This window comes from Microplitis demolitor, chromosome 5 (genome assembly GCF_026212275.2).
Source record: "Microplitis demolitor isolate Queensland-Clemson2020A chromosome 5, iyMicDemo2.1a, whole genome shotgun sequence".
Classification (NCBI taxonomy): Eukaryota; Metazoa; Arthropoda; class Insecta; order Hymenoptera; family Braconidae; genus Microplitis; species Microplitis demolitor.
In genome coordinates this window covers 5,685,259-5,712,972 of record NC_068549.1, presented here as the reverse complement: position 1 = coordinate 5,712,972, position 27,714 = coordinate 5,685,259, and the positions used below count along the sequence as shown (strand labels likewise).

At 28.0% G+C, this 27,714-nt stretch overlaps 3 protein-coding genes across 18 annotated transcripts in view; 2 read left to right on the top strand and 1 right to left on the bottom strand.

The window, feature by feature from the left end:
* The first annotated feature begins 419 nt into the window (after window positions 1–419).
* LOC103575968 (nucleoporin Nup35) lies at window positions 420–3,149 on the top strand. Its single transcript, XM_008555978.3, has 3 exons — window positions 420–607; window positions 795–905; window positions 1,580–3,149. The coding sequence occupies exons 2-3, from the start codon at window positions 795–797 to the stop codon at window positions 2,429–2,431; spliced, it is 963 nt and encodes a 320-aa protein (XP_008554200.1). The 5' UTR covers window positions 420–607; the 3' UTR covers window positions 2,432–3,149.
* An 88-nt stretch (window positions 3,150–3,237) lies between these two features.
* Window positions 3,238–6,331, bottom strand: LOC103575967 (glucose-induced degradation protein 8 homolog). The gene is made up of 4 exons (XM_008555976.3): window positions 6,052–6,331; window positions 5,816–5,934; window positions 4,716–5,110; window positions 3,238–4,222 (listed from the first exon to the last, which is right to left on the bottom strand). Exons 2-4 carry the CDS (start codon window positions 5,919–5,921, stop codon window positions 4,046–4,048), a joined length of 678 nt encoding a protein of 225 aa, XP_008554198.1. The 5' UTR covers window positions 5,922–5,934; window positions 6,052–6,331; the 3' UTR covers window positions 3,238–4,045.
* Window positions 6,332–12,496: 6,165 nt separating this feature from the next.
* The window catches only part of LOC103575973 (basement membrane-specific heparan sulfate proteoglycan core protein), a 105,005-nt gene continuing 89,787 nt past the window's right edge, over window positions 12,497–27,714 (top strand). For 8 of the 16 annotated variants that reach the window (XM_014445086.2, XM_014445075.2, XM_014445084.2 and 5 more), the window contains exon 1: window positions 12,497–12,892. In XM_014445086.2, the coding sequence (XP_014300572.1) occupies window positions 12,809–12,892 (84 nt within the window). In that variant the 5' untranslated portion in view covers window positions 12,497–12,808. The remainder of the gene's footprint in view (window positions 12,893–27,714) is intronic. The other 8 variants (XM_014445094.2, XM_053739082.1, XM_014445092.2 and 5 more) reach the window with 1 other exon arrangement.

Sequence of the window (27,714 nt, the reverse complement as noted above, 5' to 3'; positions counted from 1 at the left end):
GTCGATGATACTAACTGACGCTATTGGACCACTAGTTGATACAAAGCAATCGATTTTGCAACGATTCGATCGCCTCCACTCTACTAGAAATTTCAACGTTGAATACAGCGTCGCGCAGTAGCGCCAACTTGGCGTGAAATTTCAAAATTGAAATTTAATAATTTTATTAAAATTTCTATTTATCAATAATTGTATTTATTAGACTAAAAAATATGATCTAAATTTATTATTTTCATCAATAATTTATTAATTATTCTTATCACTTACGCGGTTAATTTAAATATTCGAAAAATAACTTTTTAGAAATGAGAGAAAAATTAGCTATCGAATCTGTTTTATCTTTCGACTTTTTCGGTAAATATATACATATATATATAGTCCCTGTAGTAATTTTCCCGCAATACCAAACTTCATTTTCATTTATATTTCTTACATGGAATTCCGCCTTGAGTTGACTTAAATTAACTGATTTTTTTTTGTATTTTGTCACTTTTAGTCTGGAACGTCTAGAAATTGTAGATTGTAGATTCAAAAAAAAGTGAGAACGTTTCATTGGTTATTGTTTCATACTTGAAATACTGTAAATATTAAGTAACTTATTATTGAAGTAAGTATTTAAAAATCATTTTTTTTTGAAAATATAAATATATTCTAACCAAGAAACAAATTATTTGTCTAAATTTATTTCCTGTCTAACCTTAAGCCACCACTAAATAACTTTTGTTCAAACATCACTTGTTAAATTGTTTAATAACAAGAATTCTATTATTTATGGAACAATAATTTTGTTTTAGATGGAACCAATGACTTTAGGTTCTCCAGTAGGTAGTCCAATGCAAAGTCCCAGTAGTCCAAGTAATAATTCAGCATATCTTCCAAGTTTTTTGCTGGGTGAAGCTACTACTGTAAGTAATTAATAATGACAATTATTATATCTTTCTGTTCCAATAATTAGTTATAAATAATATTAGTGAAGGTCAACTGATATTTATAAACTGTTTTTTTCTTTATTTTATTTTAATGACATTTACGGATAAATTCCTACATGGTTTCCTGCAGAAATTTTGCACAAATTTACATACTTTTATTAATAGACGATGTACATAGAAATTCAGATGTCCTGGATTCTATAGAAATTACTGATACAGAAATCCAGATGCCTGTATTAATTTCCCACCAAGAATTCCATATATCCGAGCTCCTGCATGGGAATCCAGGTAACCACAGTTTCATATGTAGATTTTCTAAATGAGAATCCAGTTGCTCATTAATTCCTACATGGATTTCATGTAACTCCATACACTCCATATTAATTTCTATGGATTTTTACATAAATCCATACTTTCCTATATGGATTTTTATGGTTTCCCATGGAATCTCACATAGATTTTTTTGATAGTGTAATAATTTACCTAAAGATGCCACAGGCTAACGTAGGCGAAACGTCGTGTCATGACTTATTCAAATAAAATTTTAAAAAAGCCGTCTATAAATATCAATTCGCCTTCACTAATATTATTTATAAGAATCTAATTAATGTAAAATTTATAAAACAATTATTTATTTAATTTAAAACCAGCCGGCAAGATTAGGACCAAATGTAGCAGAGTCAACACGATTTTCAAATGTAGTTAGTTCAAATTTACCATCGCCAATTCCCAGCTATTCAACTCCAGACTATCGGCACAATCGACAGAAAGCGATATTTGCAAATGTCACAAGTCCTGGCAGTCCTAGAGTTGGAAACGAAAGCCATGTCGGTGGTCCACCAACTCGAGGTCTCTTTGATACACTAGACGTAACCCAGCCTTCGGAGCCATATAAAAATATTGAAAATTTAAATCTATCCCGTAATCAAGCTCGGATGAACACGAATAATGTCAATGATTTATTTTTTATGGACAACAACACAAGTATTAGCAACAACGAGCCATCGCAAGGTCTTCTCAGGTGGATAACAGTATTTGGATTTCCATATGATGCCATAAATACTGTTTTATCTCACATATCAAACCGAGTCCGCATAGTTGATAAGCATCCAGCTCCTCATCCACAAAGTAATTGGATTCATTTGAAGTGTGCGACAGAACAAGAAGCTCAACGTGCGTTACTGTGCAACGGCAATATTGTATCAGGGTCGATAATGATCGGAGTTACGCCATGTACTGATGAAGGTGTTATTCTAAACCCGGATAAAGAAAATCGCGGTAATTTAAATAGAAGTATGAGAATCTTTTCATCCCCCACTAAATTGAATCAAAGTGCAGACTACAGTAATGTCGTGCGTTCTCCAAAAATACAAAACGCTCGGCCATTGGCTACTGGTTATAACCACCATTTGAATTCTCAATCAGTTCGATCGCCTGAAAATGTTCCACAAAAAGCTTCTGGTATTGTGTCTAAAGCTATGGAATTAGTTTTCGGGTGGTAATTATTTTATTTAAAACTCGATCAATGTAATTCTTTTAATTGATGAATTTATATCGCGTCACTACTTTCAAAAGGACTGATTTTTATACGTTGGGTTTAGTCGAGCTTAAAAAATCAAAAGGGCGTATAACTATTTTTTAATCGCAAATCATATTGTAGACTTATTCTAAAAGTGAAAACCAGCATCTATATGCGAAACATTTTAAAAATCTAGTCATCCACTAGATTTTTTATTTTCTAATTTGTTTTTTATTGCGCAAAAAACTTTCCGATCCTCAGGTACGTAATTTACTCCCTTTTGGCTTTCAAAATTTTTTTTTAAATTTTTAATTTTAGGTCTACAATATGACTTGCAATTTAAAAAAAAATACTCTCTTTTGGCGCGCAAAATCTTTTTCAAATTTTTACTTTTAAAATGAGTCTACAATAAGACGCAATTAACAAAAAATTATACGTCTTTTTGGTTTTAAATTCAGTGACTAAACTCAAAAGGGCGTAAAAAAATATAAGTAATTTTGGAATGAGTAACGTGATATCGATGCTCACATGAATTTGTATTTCAAAACATTTCCGTTTTAGTATAGGTTATCAAATAAATATTCATAATAAATAAATAAATCAATTTTATAGCTATAATATAATTTTAATATCATTTATATTGTATTACTTATTTGTAATTATAAATTTGTGATTATAAATATTTAAAAGTTGGAACTTTTGTAATAAGATAGTAATTAAATTTTTTTTTTTATTATATTTGAATATTTCTTATATTATATCTACAATGAATACATTTCTATTGTTTAGTTTTAATTACCATGTACGATATGATACAATTATCGACGATTATAGATTCTTTATATTAAATAATATTTCATAATTTTTCAAACAATATTTTATAATTCATTTTCTTTTAGTATTCAAATATTATCTTACGCAAATCGAATACAGATGAAATAATTTACATTATGATGAACAAGGAAAAAAAAACCAATCTAGATTAAAACGAATAATAAAGCAGAAATTTAAATCACCCCTAGTTATTTTCACATGAAAAAATCCTGAGCTACATTTAAGACTAATATTAATATTAAATATATATATATAAATGATTTTCAAACTATTATTATTATTGAATAGATCTCGATTTATTTAAGGGCATTCTCTGACAGTATCCCTATTTTTTTAAAAATTTCAATGACAACTGTCATTAGCGTATTAAAGTTTTATTAATTAATTAAAAAAGAATTAAAATATTAATTGAAAAAAGGACAGTTTTGCTGAGATAGAGATTTAAAAAAAATTACTTATAGTTGATATCAATTGGGAGTTGAACGAAATTCGATAAATAAATTTTAGTAAATTCATGTCAATTTTATAATTCGAACTTTCAAAACTTTGTTTAACTCCTAATTGGTGACAACTGTAAGTAATTTTTTTTTAATTCTGTCTCGGCGAAATTGCAACGACGTCTTTTTTTCAATTAAGGTTTTAATTTTTTTTTAATTAATTAATAGTATTTTGATATGATAGTGACAGTTGAAAGTCATAGCATATTTTTAAAAAGTGAAGGCACTGTCTGATAATGCTCTCAATAGTCCTCATTTGAATTCGGTTACTTAGGACTCTCGATAGTCGCACTTCCCAAATCTGTCATTTTTGGATATTTAACTTTTTTCTTATCTAATTCATCTTGCGCCCATAGAATCATTTTCAATAAATTATTTAATCTTGGATTTGTTGATTCTCTGTGTTCCATTTTCAAAATAGCTGTATTTAATTCACTAGCAATCTATAAAAAACAAAAAAAAATAGTACATTGAGATATAAGGGATCAGAGAATATGAATGCAGGTCAGTGAAGTGGTCATCCTAAGCTAAAGCTGAGGGCTCAGAACACTTATGCCTGCATTTATGTTTCATGTAACTAAGTTTCAATGCTTCAGATCAGTCGAATCAAGTTAATAGTACTGTCTACTATCCCGGATTATACTCAGTTACATCTTAGGTAAAAAAAGTTTCAGATAGTAACCACTTATATTTGAATTATATTCAGTTCCATCCCAGATTTAACTCAATTGAATTTCAGATTTAACTGAGTATCCGGAATTTTATCTAGTACCATTTTGTTCTTTCATGTAGGCAAGAAACTGATGAGTTCCTGCCTGCAAAATTGCATTGGTTTGAAACTATCCTGATTTAACTGACGAAAAATACATTGAAACTTGCAGTTTAAATGCAGGTGACATGAAAAAATTTAAATTTATTAATTTTATAAATTTTTACCTTTTGTCTATGAGATGGATGCAGTAAATCACTGAATGGACTTTTCTGTGGTTCTTCAAAAGCTAATAAAGCAAGAGTTCTTTCTAATTCACTCAGAATATTGTCATCTGATTCACCAGCTTCGCTTAATTGTTCCTGGGCAAACTGTAACGCTTCTTCAATCCGTCCAGTTCTTATTAACTCTATTAAATGTAATTGCTGCAGATGAAAATATAAATATCTGTCATTGTCAAGTAACTCCGGATGGAGTTGATTGACTAAATCAGTCGCTTCTTGGATACGTCCATTTTGTACAGCGTCTCTGATACGAATCCTATCATCCATAGAATTCAATTCAATTGTCGGACCAACTCCAGATTCTTGCTGAAATTTTTCAGCCGCTTCCTTGAATCCTTCTAAAAAATTATATTGAAAGATTTATTATTGTAACAGCTGTTACAAACAATTTATATTAATTTAATACAGTCAACTATTCGTCACAAGCCTGATCTAGGGACGTAGGGAAAATTTTTCTTTGAATTCGTCTTCCCACTACTGTGCGTTTAGTTCTGTTCTCGACTACCCGTTATAAGCCTGTTTTATTTTATATCATTTTAAACGTCATATTTAAATTTAATTACATACGCGACTTTCCTGATTTTTCTGATACTTATAGCGCTAAAATAAATACTTATCTTTTTACGCTAATAATAATTTAAATGCAAAAAATTATAATGATAACGGTATTGATTACAGTAATAATAAAAATAATAATTTTATTGATCAACTTAATGCTCAATAAAATTTTTAAATTGTAACAGAAGCTTTGGATGTAATTCATAATTACAATTATGAATATTAAATTATATTTTACTTAATAATGATTAGATTATTATCCGCGAAACATAGATAGTAAATTTCATCATTAATTTGTCTATTATTTCCTATTGTTAGTTTATAATTTAGACAATTTTAACGGAGGCTTATAACGGGTTCTCTAGTACGAAACTCTTTAGAGTGATTAAGTGGGGAAGCTGTTTGGACTCAGTAACTCCAGATTGAGGGGAAGAGGCTTATAACGGGCAGGCTTATGACGGGCAGTCGACTGTGTAAAAATTAACCTGTCACTAAATAATTCATTATTAAATTATTCATAGAGACTCTTTGGATGTGAGAGCCAACTTCTGCTCCCCATTCATCCTTTGAATTCCCGTTTTTTTTATCCATCAAATTTTTAAACCTAAAAAAAAAGTTATTGATAAGAAATTTTTTCAATTACAAATCTTAGCTCATAATTTATTAATATTAAAATAAAATATATAATATATATGAATATAGGTATATATTTATTCATTACCAAATTAATAAGCACGAATCCAAGTTTTATCTCAATTTTGTTTACTCATCCAATGACAAATTGCAAACTTACAATGAATTATCATGGATGTTATTGAAATTTCAAAACTTTTTATTTTGAATAAAGTTCACAAGAAAGATAATTAATTAATTTCTTAATTTTTTATAAACTACAATGAGAAATTACATACGATATTATATTTTTGTACATAATAAAGGTACGTAGGTCAAAACAAATTCAACGTCACTGTATGTTTGTGTACATATATGATTCGTTCTGTTTTCACTATTTTTTTTTCTTTTTTTTTTCTTTTTTTTTTTGTAGTCGTCAATGAGGATCCGTTTACAATAAGTTCGATGTAGAGGGCAGCGGTATTTCAAGTTGGATATTGCAATTTTATGAAAATTGTTGAGGAAATTCGCGCACGAATCGAGAGTTAAATGATGACGTCTAAGTTTTAATTCTACGAGGCTTTTAAATTTTTGAAAATATCTCAATAATTTAAAAATTTTTTTGAACTATTGAAAATATTATGGTATTGAAGTTAGCTGACGTTCAATAATTTTTGGATTTTTTTCAAAAGATTTTTGTCATAATTTAAAAGTACAAATCTCAATCGCTCATTTTATTTTTAATTATTAATTTTTTCTCTTATTCTTTTTTTAACTCTTTCCCGAAAGTCCGTCTCGAATCGTATAGCTTTTTTTTCCCAATTCTAATGAATACTTTTCGAATATTTAAATTTACCGCATGAGTAATAAGAATAACTAACAAATTATTAATAAAAAATAAAAAATTTCGAGTATATTTTTTAGTCTAATTAATATAATTATTGACATAAATAAATTTTAACAAAATTATGAAATTTCAATTTTGAAATTTCGCGCCAAGATCGCGTTAGTGCGTGTCGCTGTAATCGACGTTAGAATTTTTGCTACAGTGGGGAGAGTCGAATGAATCGCAAAGTCGATTGCTTTGTATCAGCTGACGGTTCGATAGCGGCAGTCAGTATCATCGACAACTTCAGTACTAGTCCAGATCCTTCGTAGCGTTTGAATAGAAACACAATCTTGCAGTTAATTCGCGGAATTATCCATAAAATTGATTGCTAATAGTCATTGTTTAATTAAAATGTGCAGTGTTTGTAAAATTTAAATTGTGCGAAGTGTCTGTGGTGTAGTTAAGTGGTGAGTGTTTAGTGCTAGTGTAAAGTGTTGCTGATAGCTGATGCTGATACCTGCCTAGTTCCTGAGCAAAGTCATCTGGCATCGTCTGGTGGGAAATAGCAGTTAAGTGACGTTTTTTAGCTGCAATACACTTGGAGCAATTTAAACTAAATCTCCAAGTGTATTAGGACACCCTTCTGCATATTATTTTCTCACCAAGGTTTGTTCAAACACTCAAGTGTTTTTTTTTTTACGTTTTTAAATATTCTTCCATTCTATTCTGCCATTATTTTATTTTGATGTACGATTTTTTGTTTTTTTCTACTTTCCGATAATTTATTTTTCGAATATTTAAATTTTTCGCGTAAGTACTGACAATAGTCAATAAATTATTGATGAAATTAAAAATTTTCGAGTATACATTGTAGTGTAATTAATATAATTATTGATACATACAAATGTGAATGAAATAATCAAATTTCAATTTTGAAATTTCGCGCTAAGATGGCGCTACTGCGCTCTGCTGTATTCGACGTTTAAATTTTTGCTAAAGTGGGGATGGGAGAGTAATAAATCACAAAGTCGATTGCTTCGTATCAACTGGCGGTCCAATAGCGGCAGTCAGTATCATCGACAACGGCAGTAGTAGTCCAGATCGTTCTTTACGTTTGAATTGGACACAGTATTGCAGTTGCGTCGTGTAAAATTGTGCAGTGATTATAAAATTTATGTTTTGTTAATTAAATTGTGCAAAGTGTCTATGATGTAGTTAAGTTTGAGTGTTGAGTGCTAGTGTAAAGTGTTACTGAAAGCTGATGCTGATATATTTCAAGTTCCTGAGCCAAATCATCTGGCATCGTCTGGTGGGAAAAAGCAGTTAAGTGATGTTTTTTAGCTGCAATACACTTGGAGCAATTAAATTTCCAAGTGTATTGGGATACCCTTCTGCATAGTATTTCCCCACCAAGGTTTGTTCAAACACTCAAGTGTTTTTTTATTTTATTTTCTTTAATATTTTTCTATCATATTCTGCCGCCATTTTATTTTGACGTTCAATTTTTAGTTTTCTTCAATTTCTAATTTCTATAATTACGCAAATAATAACTAATAAGGGCGAATTCCAAAATGCGCTACACTACAACTGCTCGTAGAGCATTTCGAAATGCACCTTAAGATGTCGCTCTTTTTTTGAGAAGCTATATTGTTATGCTAGTGCTGTTGTCAGGAATTGATGGAGAGAAAAAATGAACAAAACAATAATAACAGGAAAAGTAAAAATGCCAGCTAAATTTTTCGTGAGATGTCAGTCTTACAGTTTTAATTAATTACAATGAAACTAAAAGGAATTAGATAGTAATTTTTATAAGTATTCTTGTGGTACAAAATAAAAAGGCATAAAAAAAAAGTTAGACCGATTAATTGTATCTATCACCAGTTATCGTGTTTACCAAGTTTCATAGAGAAAAATTGACAGCACTGGTTTCCTGAGTTAAAATAATTTATTTTTAACAAATAAAATAATGAATCGACTCAACGTTAGATTCAAATTGTTTCTTAATAAATTCTTTACATGCTAGTATCCATCTTCACTTATTCCGGTGTAATTTAACTAGTGTAGAAATATTAATGTGTGAGTAAAATAGTTGGAAAAAACTGTTCATAAATCACCCTCAGCACTTTTGCACTGGAGGTGTTTAATAAATGACTTAGTTAACGTGTGTAATTGTTATTAATTTTTTTAAAATTCAATTTTATTATCTTTCATGACACCACAGTAGTTATCTAGATAGACTCGTACGACTTATAAACCACATAAAAATTGATATTTGACATTTTAATTGTATGTCACCAACGTTGTTAACATAATAGAGTTGTATGTCAGATAATTTATCATTTCTGCGAAACTCACAATTGTTGAAATTAAATATGCCTTGACCACAATAAATCAATAATTTCCCCGTTATAAATAAATATTATAAATATATAATCCATGTAGTATATTCAATTAACTGGACTGTATTCGGACTAAATGGTCTATATTTGAACTAGTTTATTTGTCTTTGAATTTTTATAATAATTTTAAGCTGATTTTGATCTATAGTCAATCCAAAATAGACCAAAAAGAAAACACACTGAAAAAACACACTGAAAGAAAGATATAATTTATTTAAGCAATTTGATTGCATGAGATAAGTTATTAATTTGCGGTAAAAAAATATATGTTAAGTATCACCAAATTTTCCGTTATTCGTCACAAATTTGATATCTTTACCACAAGTATATCATTTATTTACCGCAAATAAATGATATACTTCAGTCAAATTATGAAAATTATATGAATCAACTGTCATATTTAGTTAACCAAATATATTTATTTGTCACTAAGAAATACTAAAAAAAAACCACAGAGAAGTTGATTCATTTGGGACAAATATTTCTTTTTTTTCGTGCAGAAATAGTCTAATTTTGGTCTGGATAAGAACAAAAGATGACAAAATATATTTTGAGAAAAAGGTCTGATTTTGATTTATATGCGACAAAAATCATACTATAAATTATTGAAACCAAGTCTGAAAATAGTCTAAGTAAGAAAAATAGTACAGGCAAAACTCGTTTAAACTTCACATGCTAATTAAATACAGATAAAAAGTAAAGTTGAACAGAAGTAACTTGAAATTTTTATTTGCATTAAGATATAATGCAAGGGTAGAAACGAAAATTATACGGACAGTTTTTTAAAATTTCGGGAGTAGATCTTACATAAATAATATGGTAACAATGCTCATATAATATTTTGGAGAATACCCCTATAACATGGGAATCATTACTTTATAATGCATGGAGTTAATTCCTATGGATTTCGAAACCGCTCCTGTATTATTGTGGTCCATTCGTTATATATGCAAATGAATTATTCCTAATATATACGATTTTTTTTCCTTGGCAACATTTAAAAATTTTATCGGACGCTGTTAAAAAATTACTGATCTCAAATTTTAATCGAAGTGATAAATTTAAATTATTGTTTGCAAAATTATGAGTTCAATAGTTTGTTTATTGGAAACTCAATAAAGTAGTCTTTTATTTAATTAATAATATTAATTATTTAAAAGGCATAGAAAATGACATTATTTACATTGAGAACAAACGGCGCCAAGAATAAATCAATATTGCATCATCTTTATAATTGTCTTTGTGGTACTGTTGAGTTTAATGATCGTTTGTTGTATTGATGATTGCAATGATCTAAAGTGGAGCTTGTCTATGTCCCTAAATGAATGCAGGCAGTGTGTGGGCATAGTCTCATCATATAATTATATTAAGTTTCTTCGACTCATTTTAATTTACATTTATAGCTGTAAATTAAAATAAATCGAAGATACTTCATAATAAATATAGCTTTAAAAAATATCCATTAAAAATAAGTGATGGTAATATTTTTTAATGATTAATTTACAACTTTTGTGACTTTAGTAAATAATTAGTTTGATTATTTGTTATTTTTCAGAAAAACAAAGTTATAAGTTATCCTCAAGTACGATCAGAATTAAAATATTATTGAATCTGACTATAAAAATATAATAAGAGTTGTATATAATTATATTTAAATATCTGGTAAGCCCTTACAATTGCCGCCATAACTACGTTCAAATTAGTTGATTCAATTCAAAGATTTTGTACGACTAAAAATAGTTTACACATACGGATATCTGCTCGAAAATAGAATTTTGATGAAAATTCGATTATTTTAAATTTTCATAACGAGAAGTTGAAAAAAAAAAGAAGTTCAGTTTACATATTTAACTAAACTCATATTTCTTTCTTTTAGGAAATTATTTGATTCAAATCTATGAATTCTTACACCATAAATATATTAAATTAAAAATTTCGGAAAGTATATTTTCTAATAGAAAAAAAATCTAAAACACGTCTGACCCTATGGGCCAACCCCAAAACTTCCCACTGTTTTTAAGCACGGTGAGCTCGAAAATATTATTGGTATACTTTCGGGCTCAGAGAGTTTTTAAAATTTTTATTTTTCGTATAATCTGTAGTCTACTCGACCGATCGACTCAAAAATCTAATCAGGTTTAAGTTCTAATCAGACCTTTCGTAGTTTACACACACGCATGCGCGGGCGTCCATCCGGAAATTATTAGAATAGCTTCCTAGGGCCTCAAAACGTCGAGATCTGATGAAAACTCGATTTTCGAAAATCGGATCGAAACCAATAACTTCCCTTTTTTCGGAAATTTTCATTTTCCATAGCCGGAAGTTAAAAATACAATGTTACTAAAGGCTTTTTTTTAATCAATCAATTGTATAGATCTTTGGATATTTACAATAAGATCCAAGCGAAATCTTTCTAGGAAAAAAATTCCATGCTTTTGATAGAACTATGGTAATATAGGAAATATATCCATATATTGATCACTAATAACTGATAAAGTGCAGAATCGCTGTCAGTTAATGATGAAGATTGCGTGTCATTTTTACTTAAAACAACCTTTAAAATTTTGATTTATGTTATTTTCGTTGAAAATAATGTCTTAATTCTCAATCTCATTATCGCGTTTGCAAATTATATGTCATTATTACTTCCATCTTTGAAATATATATAATTTATATAAGCTCGTGGGCTCAATGATAAATAATGGTCGATATTAATAATAATCATATTTTATCGACTTTTTATAAACCAATAATATTCATAAAAAAAGAAAGACCTAGTTATGTTTCTTATCTTTTAACTTTTAATGAATAACTAAAAATATGTCAGTAATATAAATTTAAAATTTTAATGTTAAAAGCCCAGATTCGCATATCACATATGTCTATTACGGTTTTATCTTGATTTGTTATTAACATACTCAACAGTAATTAATAATTAAAAATGATTGAGTAATAATTATTAATAATAAACAGTTTTTTTTTAGCATCAGGATTAATATTACCCTGGACCAAATAAAACTTACGAGATGGTATGCAGCTGCAATGCCCTGTTCCATCTGTACTTGCAGGAGCGAGTGCGCAGAAGATGAAGCATGACGATGGTAGGGAAAAGAGTAAGAGTCATACACTCTCTTTTAACGCTTGTAGCGATATGGTGGGGACGAAAGTCCGCGAGTAGACGGGAATTGACTCGCTGGCTGATGAAGCAAGAGAATATAACTTTAATATTTGTAAGTGTGAGTGAGATATGTATTCCGAGGCCACAATTGCGGGTGTAAGAGGGGGTCAAACCACCCGGGCTTTTGAAAAAGTTTTATCTTGTCGGCGCGTACGGTCTCTCAGACGCTACCGAACGCCGGTACGGTGCGTATGTTGCGGTTTTAATCGTTCACTTAAATTTTTACTGTGACTATTGAAGAATAATCGTTATCGTTTTAACTTAGTTTCTTTTTTTACATACGCTCGGATAGGCAAATTATTTTACACGTAGTGATGATAATTATGGTTCTCATTCCTTTTGATTAGAATAATCGGTAATGGCTCGTAATCGTGATTACTGATGAGATTTTAGAGTTAAATTTTTAAATTTACACTAAAAATAGAGTATTTACCGCTCTTATTTTTATTCATAAGACGATATGGTGTTAATCAAGACTGCCATCGTGGCAATTTTGCTGCTACAATTATTACTTCTGAATGTTGGGATCGTGAATAGTTTTGAGGTGAGATTATTTTTATTACATATAATACAGTCGGACCTCGTTATAAGACTATTTGCTGTCTTTTTTAAACCGGTATCGTGATAGTTTAAGAGAGAAACTAATAGCCTTATAACGAGGTCCTGTAGTAACATATAATCGCAAAAGTATCGATAGTTGGTCGGACATTTTTTTTATTCAAATTTTTTTTTTAATATTTTTGGGCGATAATTAGTATAGTAAATTACGGACTGATTTTAATGGAAAATTGTTTTATGATAAATTTGAGAAAATTTATTTATGTTAAATTAGGCGAAATTAGGTATAACAGTAAATTGAAGAAAGAATAATCACTGACATGATGTGATTTGATCTTGACGATGTAAGAAGAGCAGAAATAGGCCGAAACGTTGGCACTAAAGTCGCCAGACCGTTTTCTGAGAATTCTCTTCGAACGATATTGCTTGGTTTATTTAGTTGTGTTGATATTTTTTTTAATAGATAAAATATTGATAATAAATTGCGTGGGATGATCGAGAAAAGTATTACTATCATGTTAAAATTATTAGGATTCGTACCCATTTTTTTGTATATAATAGGAATAAGTTCAAAGTTTCTTGGATAGAAGGTATTATAGTTAACGTTTATTGACGATTTTTGTACGTTTCAATTTCCCGACTTAGTCAAAAACTGGAAAGACAAGAATTGATAATTAACATATATATCTATGTACATAAATTAAAGTAACACTGAGAAAAAAATAAATTTTGTGAAAACAATATTTTTTCGAGTAATAGATCGGTTAAACTACTGCATTATTAATTTCATATCTGACGCGAAGAACCATCTTCTTGATAGAGAAAATCGAAATTTTCTTACACTACTGCAAGAAAAAAAATATGATATCTTGAAATAAATTTGGGTTTCTTCGACTAAGAAAATTATTTTGAATGAAATCGTCAAATTTTTGCGGCAAAAATATATTAGATTGAAAATTTTTAGCATAATTTCTGGTGGTAAAAATATACAATGATTCGAAAAGATATTTTTCGCGGTGTAGTAAAAATTTTAATTATTAAACTGAATTCATACTGGTTCAAAGACACAAATTAACTACAGTTTTAAATGATTACTTGAATTATTAAACATTAATTGTCAAGAAAATGAAAAATTATCAAGACAGTATAATATACTACATAGAAAAAAAGATTTCTTGGCGCGAAAATAATTTTTCATTATGAAATGAAAACAAAAATTTTCTTAGGACTAGAAAAAATTTCTTGCGCCAGAATTTCTAGACCTGAGAAAACTCTTGTGTGCGAGTAAAAATTTTCTCAAAGAAAGTAAAAATTATTTGCGCCAAGAAATGCTTTTTTTCTGTGTAGTTTTTCCTCCAACACACTATTTCTCATATTACTAATAGTAATAATTGTTGAAAAAAATTTGAAAATTAATATAAACTGTTTTACAAAGTTACTATTATTAAAGCTAGTAGTATTATCGTTCACTATATTATTTAATATTGTGTTCTATGAATGCAGTCTTATCGACAAAGATTAAATTATTTTTATAGATTTGAATGCACATGAATTTAGTATTCTGATTTATATTCATTGATATGATCCTGAAGTATGAGTGTGAATGTAGACGACAATTGGCTATTTTTTAAATTAAAGAGTAGATAAATGAAATGTAAGTAAAATAAAAATGAAAAAATGTGTACTTAGATGATTGAAACATTAGAACGCACTTTTTTTTAATTTCATTAATTTATTTATTTAAAATTTATGAATTGTCTCTTATCTGCTACAGTTGCACTAATTCCTGAAATTAGATTAAATTAATTACAAAGAAAAAAAAAACTGAAAATATGAACATATCGAAAATTAAGAAAGCTATAGATGTTTTTTTTTTATAATCGATCGTGTTAAAAAAAATCAAAAACATATTAGACGCCGGCTTATCTCAGTATCATTAATTGGTACCATATTTTGCGATTGGTTTTAATAAAAAACTATTTTTATTTTGAATTAAATCTGTTTGACATAAAAATATAGTTCGTAACTTTATGAAAATTGACAATCGGTTTCTGCAAAAATACAAGTCTATATATTTACATATAATAATAAAATAAGTTCATTTATATTTTACTGAAAAAAACTTATCGATTTATTACAGTTGAAATGTTTTTTATTTTAATAATAAATATTTTCAGAGTAAAATTTTAACTCTTAAAAAGGAAGCATTGATATGAATCAGTAAGAAATAATGAAGCGATATTAATTAAGTTTAATTTAATATGGTGGGATTTCAATTTGTTACGGTTAATTTATATATTTTGATTAACTTTTTATTACATCCTATTGATTCACCTTATCTTGAATTATCATTATTATTATTATATTATAGGTCATATTTAATTCATGTAAATATATATTTATAAGCCTATACATACATATATAAATTACATACAGAGCAATACAAATGATTCAGAAGCTATAGAAATGAATTGTTTTTTATATCGATAAAGAATAATTATGCAAAAGTAGAAATAAGGCTCACCTATTTTGGTCTGGAAAATATTCATGCGGTATAAGAAGTGAGATTTTTAAAATTATTTTTGTAGTCGGTGGATTGATAAAAAAAATTAATGACAAATATTAAATTTATAAAAGATATCGCGTTACTAATTCCGAAAGCGCTTATATTTTTATACGCCCTTTTCACTTTAAAAATTTTATTTTTTTCTAATTTTTAGCTTCAAAATTTTGAGTTTGTCTACAAAATGATTGGCGACATAACAAAAAAAAAAAAATACTCCCCTTTTGTTATAGAAAAATCTAAAGCCAAAAGGGCGCATAAAAATATGTTCTTTTAGAATCAGTGACGCGATGTAAAGAATCGAAGATTGAGAAAAAAAAAAAATTGTTTTGATTAGTCATAGTGTCTCTAAGAGCGAAATATTTTTCCACATGGATATTTACAGAGTTTTTCAGTTTTTTTCCGAAACTCAACAAAAGGTTGTGATTTTTTTAAATGGTCGGATATTTTTCTAGATAAAAATAATTGAAGCTTTCCGTCTGCATAAATAATAAATAAAGCAATTAAGAGCGGTTATAAGTGTGAAAAATATGGATTTTGCGACTAAGTAATTAAATTATATATACATGTTTGATAGACGTCAATAATTTATAGATTTGCTGGACGATAATAAACGATGATTTTATTCTACCATTTAAAAATCTAATTAAATTTCATAAATCACTTAATTATTATTGATATATCTATTTTAGTATTATTCAGTTTCTTTTATTTCTACTTTCAACACATATGGTTATTATCGAACACAGTCATTTCTTGAAAATAAATCATTTAATAAAAATTTCTGTTCATTGAACTTATAGCAAAAACTTTTTTTTTTGCACAGTTTGAAAAACTCAAGAGTAAAAATAAAAATAAAAAGGACAGTTGGTAAAATCAGGGAAAATTTTATCAAAAAAAAAAAAAAAACTTAAGAAATGAAATCAATCAGCCCCCCTCCTCCAATTTTAAAACATAGTAACTGATAAAAATAATATTTTTTAAGAAATAAAAAAAAATTAGCCGAAGTTATAATTGATAATTTTTTCAAATTTACATCACAGGGACAACTTGGGTGATTTGGCTAAAAATTTAATCTTTTTAAAGCCTTATGGACTATAAAAAAGATAGGATGTATATAAATATTTATAGCAATGAATCATAAGATGTCTTAAAAAAAATTATATTTTTCAATAACTTTCACTTGGAAGTTTCTCAAAATATGTTCTTCAGAAATAATAAAAATAAAGAAATAATATTTAATGCTTTTTTTATTACTAATTTTTTATCTATTTTCTACGGCTTTTTAAATTTTTGATGATGAAAACAGTGCCGAAGCCAAACTTAACGCGAACCGTAAGATATTTGAGTTGTAAATTATAGGCTTCACAATTTTAAAGTTTATGTAAAGTTTTTGATATCATACTCATCACATCTGAATAATAAAAACAGCATGATAAAATTAAATTTTTCTTTACTCTTTTATAGATTCAATTAGTATATCTTATGATAACAATACATATAATCTTTATTTATAATTATAATTAATGGCTTAATTGTCCGAATAAAAATCATTGATGATTAAAGTTTTTTATTTGTATATCTCAGAAACTTATCACTTATCACTTAATTTAATTTTAATCGAAATCTATTTTTTTATCATCTAAACAGTATATCTGTCACCAATAGTATATTAATAATTCGATACTTTTAGATAAATATTTTGTCGTAATCACACAAATATCATAAGCTTTAAAAATATTTAATTTAAGAAATGGTATTTTTAATTTTAAAGATTAGTAACAGCTAATTTTTGGTGAAAAAAATTAGAATCATTCATAAAATTAATTTTAATTATATGATATATTTTTTTTTATTCAATAATATGATTTTTGATACATTCACTTGCAAATTTTACAAATTACAAGCCATGAGTTTTTTTTGCAATAAATTATAATTATTATCAGAATGGGATTTAAAAGTAGATTGAATATTTTGTCAATGATTAATATTTGTCTTTTTATTTACTGATATAGTATCTGTTTAGATTTTAGATAGACTTCTTTGATTTTTTTTTATATAAAATGTAATTGATCAGTTTTACAATTAGTCAAAACTATTTTTTTATTATCAATAAATAGAATTAAAAAACCCTGATTAAACAACTTAATTCGATCGAATTAAACTGAATTAAATTTTTAATTCTATTTAATTCAGATAAATTCTGTTAATTCGGTACCTAACTTAAAAATGAATTCTGTCTAATTCTGCACGAAAACCAGAATTTCTCCAAATTAAAACGAATTTAAATAATTCTATTCGGTTTAATTTTGATTAATTCGAAAATAATTCTCTAATTTCTGGTTCTGAATCCAAATTAAACTGAATTTGAAATTTTTAAATTGGTTTTATTCTGTTTAATTCAAATTAAAATTTTCAATTCAGTTGAATTTCTTTTTGCAGAATTTGACAGAATACAACAGAATTAAAATTTGGAATTCGATTAAATTCAGTTGTTTAATCAGGGATAACTTTGAATTTCTAGCCGAAATTAGCTGTATAAAAAAAAAATCTATGCTTTTAATATTGCTAACTGTAAGTTTACGTATTTCCAAAAAACATTCTATTAAAATATTTGGTGTTGACTCGACTAAATTTGTAACTTGAAAAAACTAGGATTTAAATTTGTACTGGATGCCCATGAAAAAAAAATATATCCGAGCAAATCTGAATATATGTTTCATATATGATATATATTCAATTTTGTCCGGATATATGATTTTTTCATATGGGTGATTATAGTCAATAACTGTCGTTATTTCTGGACATGAAAATTAAGGTCTTTTAGACTATAATTATGTAAATGATATACGATTATTAAAATACCAAATAATATTCATTTTGTTTTGACAGGATGTAAATTATTCATCAGCATTATTTGACAGCTCAAACTTTAACAGTATACACACTAAAAGTTTGTGAATTTATTTTAATCATATTCTTCATGTCTATTTATAGTCTAAAAGACTCCATATACAAAATTTACATTTCCTGTAATTATTTAAGTGTAAGTTCGTCGTTTCAATGATTTTAATTCGCTCATACTGAGGGTGGAACAATTTAACGAGTCTTTGAAATAAAGAGCTTAAGTCATTTATTTTAATATATATAATTATAGTTTTTAGTTGTAGCTACAATTAAAAAAAAAAAAACTTTTTTTTTTAATATTTTGAATATATACTTATTAAAACCAAAATAGTGAAAATAAACTATTAACAGTGAGGACTATACTACTACTTGGAATTATGTATGATTATAAAGGTTATATTTTATATTTTCTCTTATGAAAATTAAAAAAAAAGGAAGTTATTGTTTTGGTTCAATTTTCGGAACTCGAATTTTAAACAGATGTCAATGTTTCGAGATCCGATGATTTGTTACTGACTGTTTTTGAGTGACAATCTATCTGTCGGCCCGCGTGTGTGTGTGTGTGAACTATTTTTTGTCGGACGATAGTTTTGACACAAATTAACGTTGCACATGTTCCTCTGCAATCGTAGGAACTCCTCGAAACTTAGAACAGATTATATCTTTAAGTCGATTGGTTACTTAGTTTTTAAGTTATTTAAAAAATAAATGTTATAAATATTTTTCCTGTCATCTGCGTTATAGTTGCGAATTTTAATGACTGTTTTGCCAGGCGAAACAATCCGATTTCAGACCAATGCGTTTTAGTGGGTAGAAATTTATCAGCCCTTTCTCTAAGAAACGAAACTCATTATTATATAACTGCTCAATTAGTTTTTGACTTCATGTTATCCTAGTCAGAATCTCATTGTTTATTATAAACTTATGAATATTTATGCCATTCTAATAACCAACCAAACTGACAGCTGTGTGTTGGAAAATTAAAAATAGTATATAGTGTGACAAGGGATAAAATAAATCGATTTCAGACCCCGGTGAAGTTGGTTGACGTCACCCATATTCTGAAATCATGTTTCATCCTGTGTCACACACTATATTTTTCATGATTACCTGCATTAGAATTTATTGGAATCATCAGAGTTGAAATTGCGAATACTTTTAGTTCGCGGATAGAAACATTATTTGTTTTTCCCAAAAGACGAAACACATATTTCTGCCTTTGACTAAAGGCATTCGCAATTTACGCACTTGCTAACACTTGTTTGCGACATTGGACTTAAATTTATTTATTCCGACTGGCCGTAGAGACACTGAATGAAGTTTCGATGATGGTATCATGATCAATATACTGTGTGGTACCGGATAAAACATCATTGCAGACTTCGGGTGATGTCAACTTAGCCTTCACCTGAAATTGTCTCGTTTCATTCCTTGTCTCACAATATACTATTTTTTAAGTTTTTGTCACATAACTTCTAAACTACCAACTACTTTACCTTAAAACTTTGTTAAATCTGTCTTAATATTCATAAGCTCTTTGATTGCTGCAAATCACATATGAATCGATCAATTAGTTTAAGAAATATAGCAATACAAAAATATTAAGTAGTTTGGGTAGTAAACAATGTTTTGACAGATTATATAACGGTGGCTAAAGTTGATATAAGTGTTTGATTTTACCAGAAAAATAGGATGATATGATTAGAAGTATCAAATTGCTATCCAGTAAAAGTATAATGTATTGGGTAAATTGATGGCCTATCCTCTGTCATCGGCATACATATCGATGTATATATACTAAGTGCAGACAATAAAAACAACGAAGAGTTGAACAAGCGGAAAGAGAATATTAGATTAAATCGAGTGTATTTAAATAGTTTAATTAATTTTTTTTTTTAATTCTTTAAAACGTTATTAATCTCCGGCATAGATGAATGAGTTCGTTTTACTACTTAACTGGGCAAATCAATATAAAAAACTCGCAGTGAATCGATAAACCGTATAAAAGTATGCGCTGGTTATAAGCTTATCCGAAATAGGATGCAGTCGCTTCTTGCCTCAAGAGGATTTCAATATGATTTTCACCGGGGAACTTCGACGCTTGGGCAGGTAGAGTTCTTAGTGCGGTGTTTGAACCATCACGCATACTCAATCTAAAGATCTCAAATTATCTTATATACCTCGATTTTCACATTCGCTCACGCGCATGATCTCGTTAAGTTCACTTATTAAACTTTTGCTGACCCTTGCCTCTGTTTGTATTACATGAAAAAAAAAAAAAAAAAAAAAAAAAAAACTGTACTAAAGCAATATAGTTTAATGAACTGACGAGTTATTTTACTTATAAAAATTAGTACTGTAATATCCTTTGTAATCAACGGAAAATTATCGTAATCAGTTCGTTTTACAGTCATTTTATTTATCACAAATGTTGACTTTTATGGTTCACGACATTATATATTATTTTTTACGGGAGAACCTCTGTATTTGTATATAGACATGATTTAAACAATGTTCCACTGTATTTTTTGAAAAATCAACTTATTTAAATGCACCAACTAAAAGAGTTTATTGAAATTCAGAGCTGATTAGTTTTTGACATCAATTAGTCATCTGGATCTAAAAAAGAACTTAAATTTGACTTTCCGACTTTAAGTCAACTGAGCCACAATCAAGTCCAAGTTGGTTTTTTCGAATTTAATGGATACTAAGTAAATCACCAGACAAAAACAAATCGAAGTCAAATATGTTTTTCATTCACATTTGATTTTTCTTTTTAAATGTTGACTTGCTTAGTATCCATTTATGTAAAATTTGACTTGGTTTTGGCTTCATTGACAAAGTCAAAAAAGTTCGATTTTTTTTACTCGGGCAAGTATTTTTTTATTATCAAAAAACTTAAAGTATATTAATTCAAAATATCACTTGTATATTTAAATCAACTTCTTCAGCTAGTATAGGAAAAGTTCTCGGTGTATCTGTACGTCAGAGTTTTGAATAGAGCCCATTCATGTGTAATTTAGTGGCGCTATACTAATTAATTATGTTTTGATTAATATCTTCTATGGATAGCCGCCAAAGTCATCTAGCGTAATAAATTTCTATGGCGGTTATCATGGATCAAGAATTATTTTTTTTTTTAATGATATATTCTAAATAAATCAACCAGTTTTAATTAATCTTGTAATTACCACAAAAATCTATTGAGATTCGAATTCTCGTTAAATTTTGAGTTTTCTAATTATGTTCTACTTTCGCTTAGTAACTTTTTATCTATTTGCTGTCTTTTATAACCTTACAATTTAAGTCTTTTTGAAATTAGATGTTTTGATCTACGTGATGAATTTAGCTGACTTCAGTTGGTCTATCAGTCGGTAAATTACTTTTGCAATAAATCGTACTTAAAATTGTTAACGAGATCTTCACTATTTATTTGAAATTATTAACAAGAATTGATGCATTTTTTTCTAATCTATGAGATTTTCTTGTCGATATCGATCTTTTTTTTGAAAGATGTGTAATCGAGTATTTATTTTACTTTCTTATATTGTTTGTCTACTATAAATAATTCAATGATGTACAATTTTGACGGAAAGTTTTTGAAGATCTTTGAGCTCTAAAACATATATTCGGTAATATGTCTTTGAGCTTTCAGACAACAGAAAGTTCGAGGGCTTGGCCGGAGGGCCGACCGGTTTTTGTGTCTTTTAACTTCGTAATGTTTAAAAATTCTAATATATTTCTTTTTCTTATTAACGTTCAGTGGCACTATACATCTCTCATGAAATGCGTGGGCGACAAGTCAAACTGGTTTTAGAGGGCGGTGTACTGGTCTACAGTAAGGCTTACACGAGAAAATAATGACAAAGAAAAGCAAAAATAATTTGCGAATTTGTTCTACTTATTTTCTACTTTTTTTGCAAGTATAGCAGGTCAGCCGATTCGATGTATTATAATTTTTGTAATTGAGATGAATACTGAAATATGTGGGTATAGACACGAATAATAAGATGAAATGATAACTTTGTGTAAGTATAGTTCGAATTGAGTGAAGTGTGGCGATCGATTCGAGGGGCATTGAAAGCGATAAAGTTGAAAAATTCCAGATACATGAGATGTGAATAATGCACAACACGTTAGCATCACATGGTGTAAGATTTGGCTTCACTCATGTTTATTTTAAATTTTTTCTTTGTTAACTTATACATGACGCCATATACAATGATGATGTACGCATACGTAAAAACAGTTTATAAGTTGATTCCAAGTGTATTAAAAATATGTTGAACTGTTTTATAAATTTAAGCTGTTAACTTATTTTATATTATAAAGAAGACAAATTTATGAGTATGTTAGTTCCGGGTAATCTCAAAAACTACTGAACCGGTTTCAATAATATTTTCACTGGTTTATGGGTAATACTTTCTTTTAGATCATGAGCTATAAAAAAAAATAATTAATTATAGAGGAAGAATCAATTGTCTTTTTTATGTTTATATAAATCATTGTATGTACAAATGTTTCACATTGTATCACGATTTACTGTCAGCATTGGAAATTTTAGTATGGTCAGTAATTTTTGCATTTTTACTTCAATTTACGTTAGGTGACCATCATGCCCGGCTTTATTATGACACCACAAAATTTCAAATGAGAATAATTTCTCCGTGTAAGCAAGATTCGTGCCACATTTTTATGAGATTATTCTAAAATATTCGAAAATATTATGTAATATTCGGTAATATTCTAGAGCTTCCTAAAATACTATTCCGAAAAGCAACAAAGACTCGTGCCAGATTTCTCCTCAATCACTGTACAACACAAGCATTCTTAAAATTGTGGAACATGTTAGAGCTTTAATGAAAGTTCTGACATATTCAGAACTATACTATATTAGAAAATTTTCGAATACTTCGTAACTTCTTAGAAATTAGTTTCGTACATTTTCAGAAAATTTTTGTCCATTCAGAACCGGATGAATTTATAATGAAATCAAAACCTAAAGTTAATTTAATCTCAGTTCCACGTAGGCAAGAGACTAGTTCATAATAACCCTATCAAAAAAATCCATATGGGAATTCAGCTTAGATTCGTATGTGGGTTCCCTCATGGCGTTTTCGGATGGATTTCCATTTGGTTTCTTGTTAGAACCTAGTATAGATCCCGATATAGATTCTCATATGGGTTCCTATAGAAATCCACACCATGTTAAATCCATATGAGAATCGTATGGAACTTCATGTAGATTTTTAGATCGATTTCTCATGGGAATCTACGGCATATCAAAATGCGAATCCAGGTACCGACAGTTTTCTATGCGGATTTTCCAAATGGGAATCCAGATACCCATGGTTTCCTTCATGGGCTTTTACATAAATCCATATATAAATACCTATGGGTTTCCATACAATCCCCCATGAACTTTTTTGATAGGGAAAGCAGTAAAAAGTAAACAACTGTAAAATATCTTTCTATTGAACTGAAATTATATTTGGTCAAATAAAACAATATTGAATTTTGTAAATTCAGCAAAATCATATCTTTTAACTTCTTATTTGTCAGCATATACTCTACTATTTATATTACAAATGTCGTAAAACGGTGAAATGGACTGCTTGGCGAAGTTGACATCAAATTTTTTAAAACATATAGTTAAAACGATCTGTAAGCGAGAGGCGGTACTTTCCAATGAAAACTGAATATTTGTCTATTATAAACATTACTAATTTAAACTAACGCGCTGAGAGTTTAAATCAACATATTGTGAATTTGTCTAATTCTTTATTTAATAAAATAGCTCATGATGATTCAGATTCCTCAGAAATACTTATAATATTAATTGATTAAAAAGTAGTTTTCTTCTTTACGATCTGTCATTTTTACAGTAGAAAACTTCCATTTTTAGAATAGGTAATAAAATAATATATAAAACTAGAGAGTGTACATTTTATATATCGTAAATTTTGTCAAGACGTTTTTTTTTCGATAGCTAAATTCATAGTTATTAGACTTATATCGTTAAACAACTGAATGACTAAGAGATCAAGACAGAAAAATATTCATCTTGTAGGAAATTTAATCGCTTTATTACAAAGCTCTACTTATGAAAAGATTTATTAGCGACTTGCCGCCTAGTGATGGTTTCATTAATAAATTCAAGTAAAGTCTCATCGTTTGCTCTGCAAATGGGTATGAAAAAACCATATGTACTTCAATTCAATGTAAAATGTAAACTTAATTATATTAATAGACATTCGTAACAGCTTTAGAACGTCTTTATGCCAATTGCAATCGAGCAGTTCATTCAACTCTACTAAATTTCACTCAATATTGATTGAAGTGTATTTGAATAAATGCTTTAAACAATTATTTAGATAAGTGAATATAAAAATTGATTTTTTTAATTCGCTTCAATGTGTTTTAATTATTATTAATATTTCTTAAACTCGACTAATGCCAGATGTTTGAGTAAATCATATATTTTGATAAGTCAAAATTTGTCTTTTTCCGAGCGAATATAAGGTGATTAAGTTTCCGGGTATTACAGTGAACGAAATTTTCGATGCTGTATTAGTTTATGCAAGATTTATAGCAATCATATCTCTATTGATTCAATTGCTAATCGTATTCTTGATGGGTTCGACGAAAAATTATTTTTGTGTTTTTGGTCTTCTGAAAATAAAAATTAATACAAATAAAAATAAACGAAAAGTTGAATAAATTTAATAATATATTATTTGATCAGCGAATAAAATTTAAAAAAAGTTTTTTCGCCAATTATAATTCTAACGATTTTTTATCATAAGGCATTTGAATGTAATTGATTTTGAGATAAAATATTCTTCATTGGAACAGTATTGTTTTTAGAAAAAATTACCACATTTTTAAAACACTTGGAATTATTTACTATGCCTTATCATTGCTTATACTCGAAGTTTTTTAAGAAATTAAAAATAAAATTCTTATGAGTGTGCAAAGTTAAAAATAAGTAAATAAAATATAAAAATGAAAATTAGTCACATCTGGCATCCAGCCATTGGTTAATTCATAAATATATCACAACGAATAGCCTAAACAAAAATTAATTCCCAGTTGCTAACTCCGAGAACAACATTTGTCCGTCATGTAATCATACAATTTGATTTTATATGTTTACTTCGAGATGTATATATATGTATATATTAGAGTAATTCGTTTTGAACGAACATTTTTTTTTCACTACAGCGTGATATTGATGTACACATCAAGAAAAAAATTCCCTAAATTTTGTGGCCTTTTATCTTACTTCTAAGTACTTTTATTTTGATTTTTCCATCTAAACTGCATAGGGAATCTCACTATTTTCTTTCAATCCTCTAACCATTCGCCCTCATTATTCGCGAAATTTCGTAGGGAATTTGATGATCTTGAAAAATTCTCATAGTAATTTTACTGCGGCTCTAATTTTTTTTTCCGTATTAGTTCTGAGTCATTTTTTTGATGATAATTTGAGTCTTTAGTTGATATTTACTAAACAACGAAATTTACAGTAAAAATGCAAATAAGAATTTTGTAGGAAATTTTATTTTCTACAAAAAAGGTCCTTTTAGTTAAGCGGCTCAGGCTCTTCGCTCGTGTGATAGAGAGATTTTATTAATTTTATAAACGAAATATTTATCAGAAATTCGACTAAATGCCTTTTAATTTTTTTGTTAAATCAGTAAATAATTTTTTTGTAATAATTCGATCCACGTATGATTGTACGAATGTTCTCGACAGTGAGTTCTCATGTAAATCAGATAATTTTTTCAAGTATTTTTAAATAGACAGATCTAAATTAAGTTGTGAAAATTCCAAACAAGATAATAAATTTTTTTCTTAGTTTAATTGGATATTTATACAAGAATTATCTGCTAATGCCACTTACATATGAACTCGAATTTGTATTTCAGAAGAAGTAAATGTTATAAAATCTTTTATATCAATAAATTATTCGTTATCGAAATAGTCATAAATCTTAGTTACCTTTGAGAATCATTGAAACATGCAGACTTATTTTATTTTCCACGTTTGAAAGAACCCAATGTAATATATGTCAAATTACGAACGAATAAATTTAATTTTTCCATTTCAATTATTTTCTATTACGTTTACAACAATTTTTATTTGTTCTTGTTTTTTCAAATAAAGCTTTTATAAAATAGTATTTGAGCATAGACTTCTATTCGTTAACCGTATAACTGTTATCAGTATATTATATAAGTAGTATTTTAAATTAAACTTTTTTTTTTGTGAGTTAAAAAAAATTTTTTGCGTACAAATTAATGTTGGACGTATACTAGACGCATTTCTTTTACAGATTGAAGAATAATCCCAATAGATTGGTAATTCTATACACTTACTGTACGACTATTATCAACAACTTTCGTCAAATTTATTTTTTTAAACACAATATACTGCTATTTTAGGAAACATAAAATTATGATTTCGATCTCTGTCCTACATAATTTTAAAAAACGGTTGACCCTTTCAATAAATTCGGAAATTTTCTGCTTTGCGCTTGAATTGCAAAAAATGTTATTTTTAAAGAAGTATTTTTGCGCATTCCCTCTTTGATCCCCTAAATATAATTAATTTCCCGTTATAAAAATTAAAAAAAAAAAAAAAAAAGAAGGCATTGCATTTAGTCTGATTTGCGGAATCCGTTCGCGTCAGATCTTGACATTTTGAGGTCTTAGGTAGAAATTCCAACTATTTTTAGGATGATGTCCGAGTGAATTTATGTGTGCGTGAGAATGTAATTATCACAAATATCGTAAACGCAATTACAAAATAACCCTTTTTAAAAATATTGATTGAGAAGAATTAAAAATGATGAAATTCAAATTCTTTTCAATAATTTCAATTCTTTTGTTTATATATATATATATATATACAGTTTGCACGAAGTGACCGCTTCTCAATTTTTTTCAATCACTATTTTTAACCAGGGAATAGATTTTCTATGTTTTTTTTTAATATCTCATAAACTACTCATGGAATTAGAAAAAAAAAAATTTCAGTTTTTCACATGCAGGAAAGAAACCTCGAAAAACTACAGTACGAATGGTTAAAACGAGCTTTCCAAACGCATAAGTATTAAAATTGCAGCTTTGATACTGTAATTTTATAGTGTCTTTTAAAAATCATCGCATAAATTTGAATTTCTATACTGCTGCATTCGAAAATTTTTTTTCGCTAATCACACTGTTAAATCAGTCTTTCTAAATTTTCATAAGTTGTCTATTATTTTATAAATTTAAAGGTTTAACTGTAAAAAATAAAATATATATTTACAGAGATAAGTGCAGAAATATAAT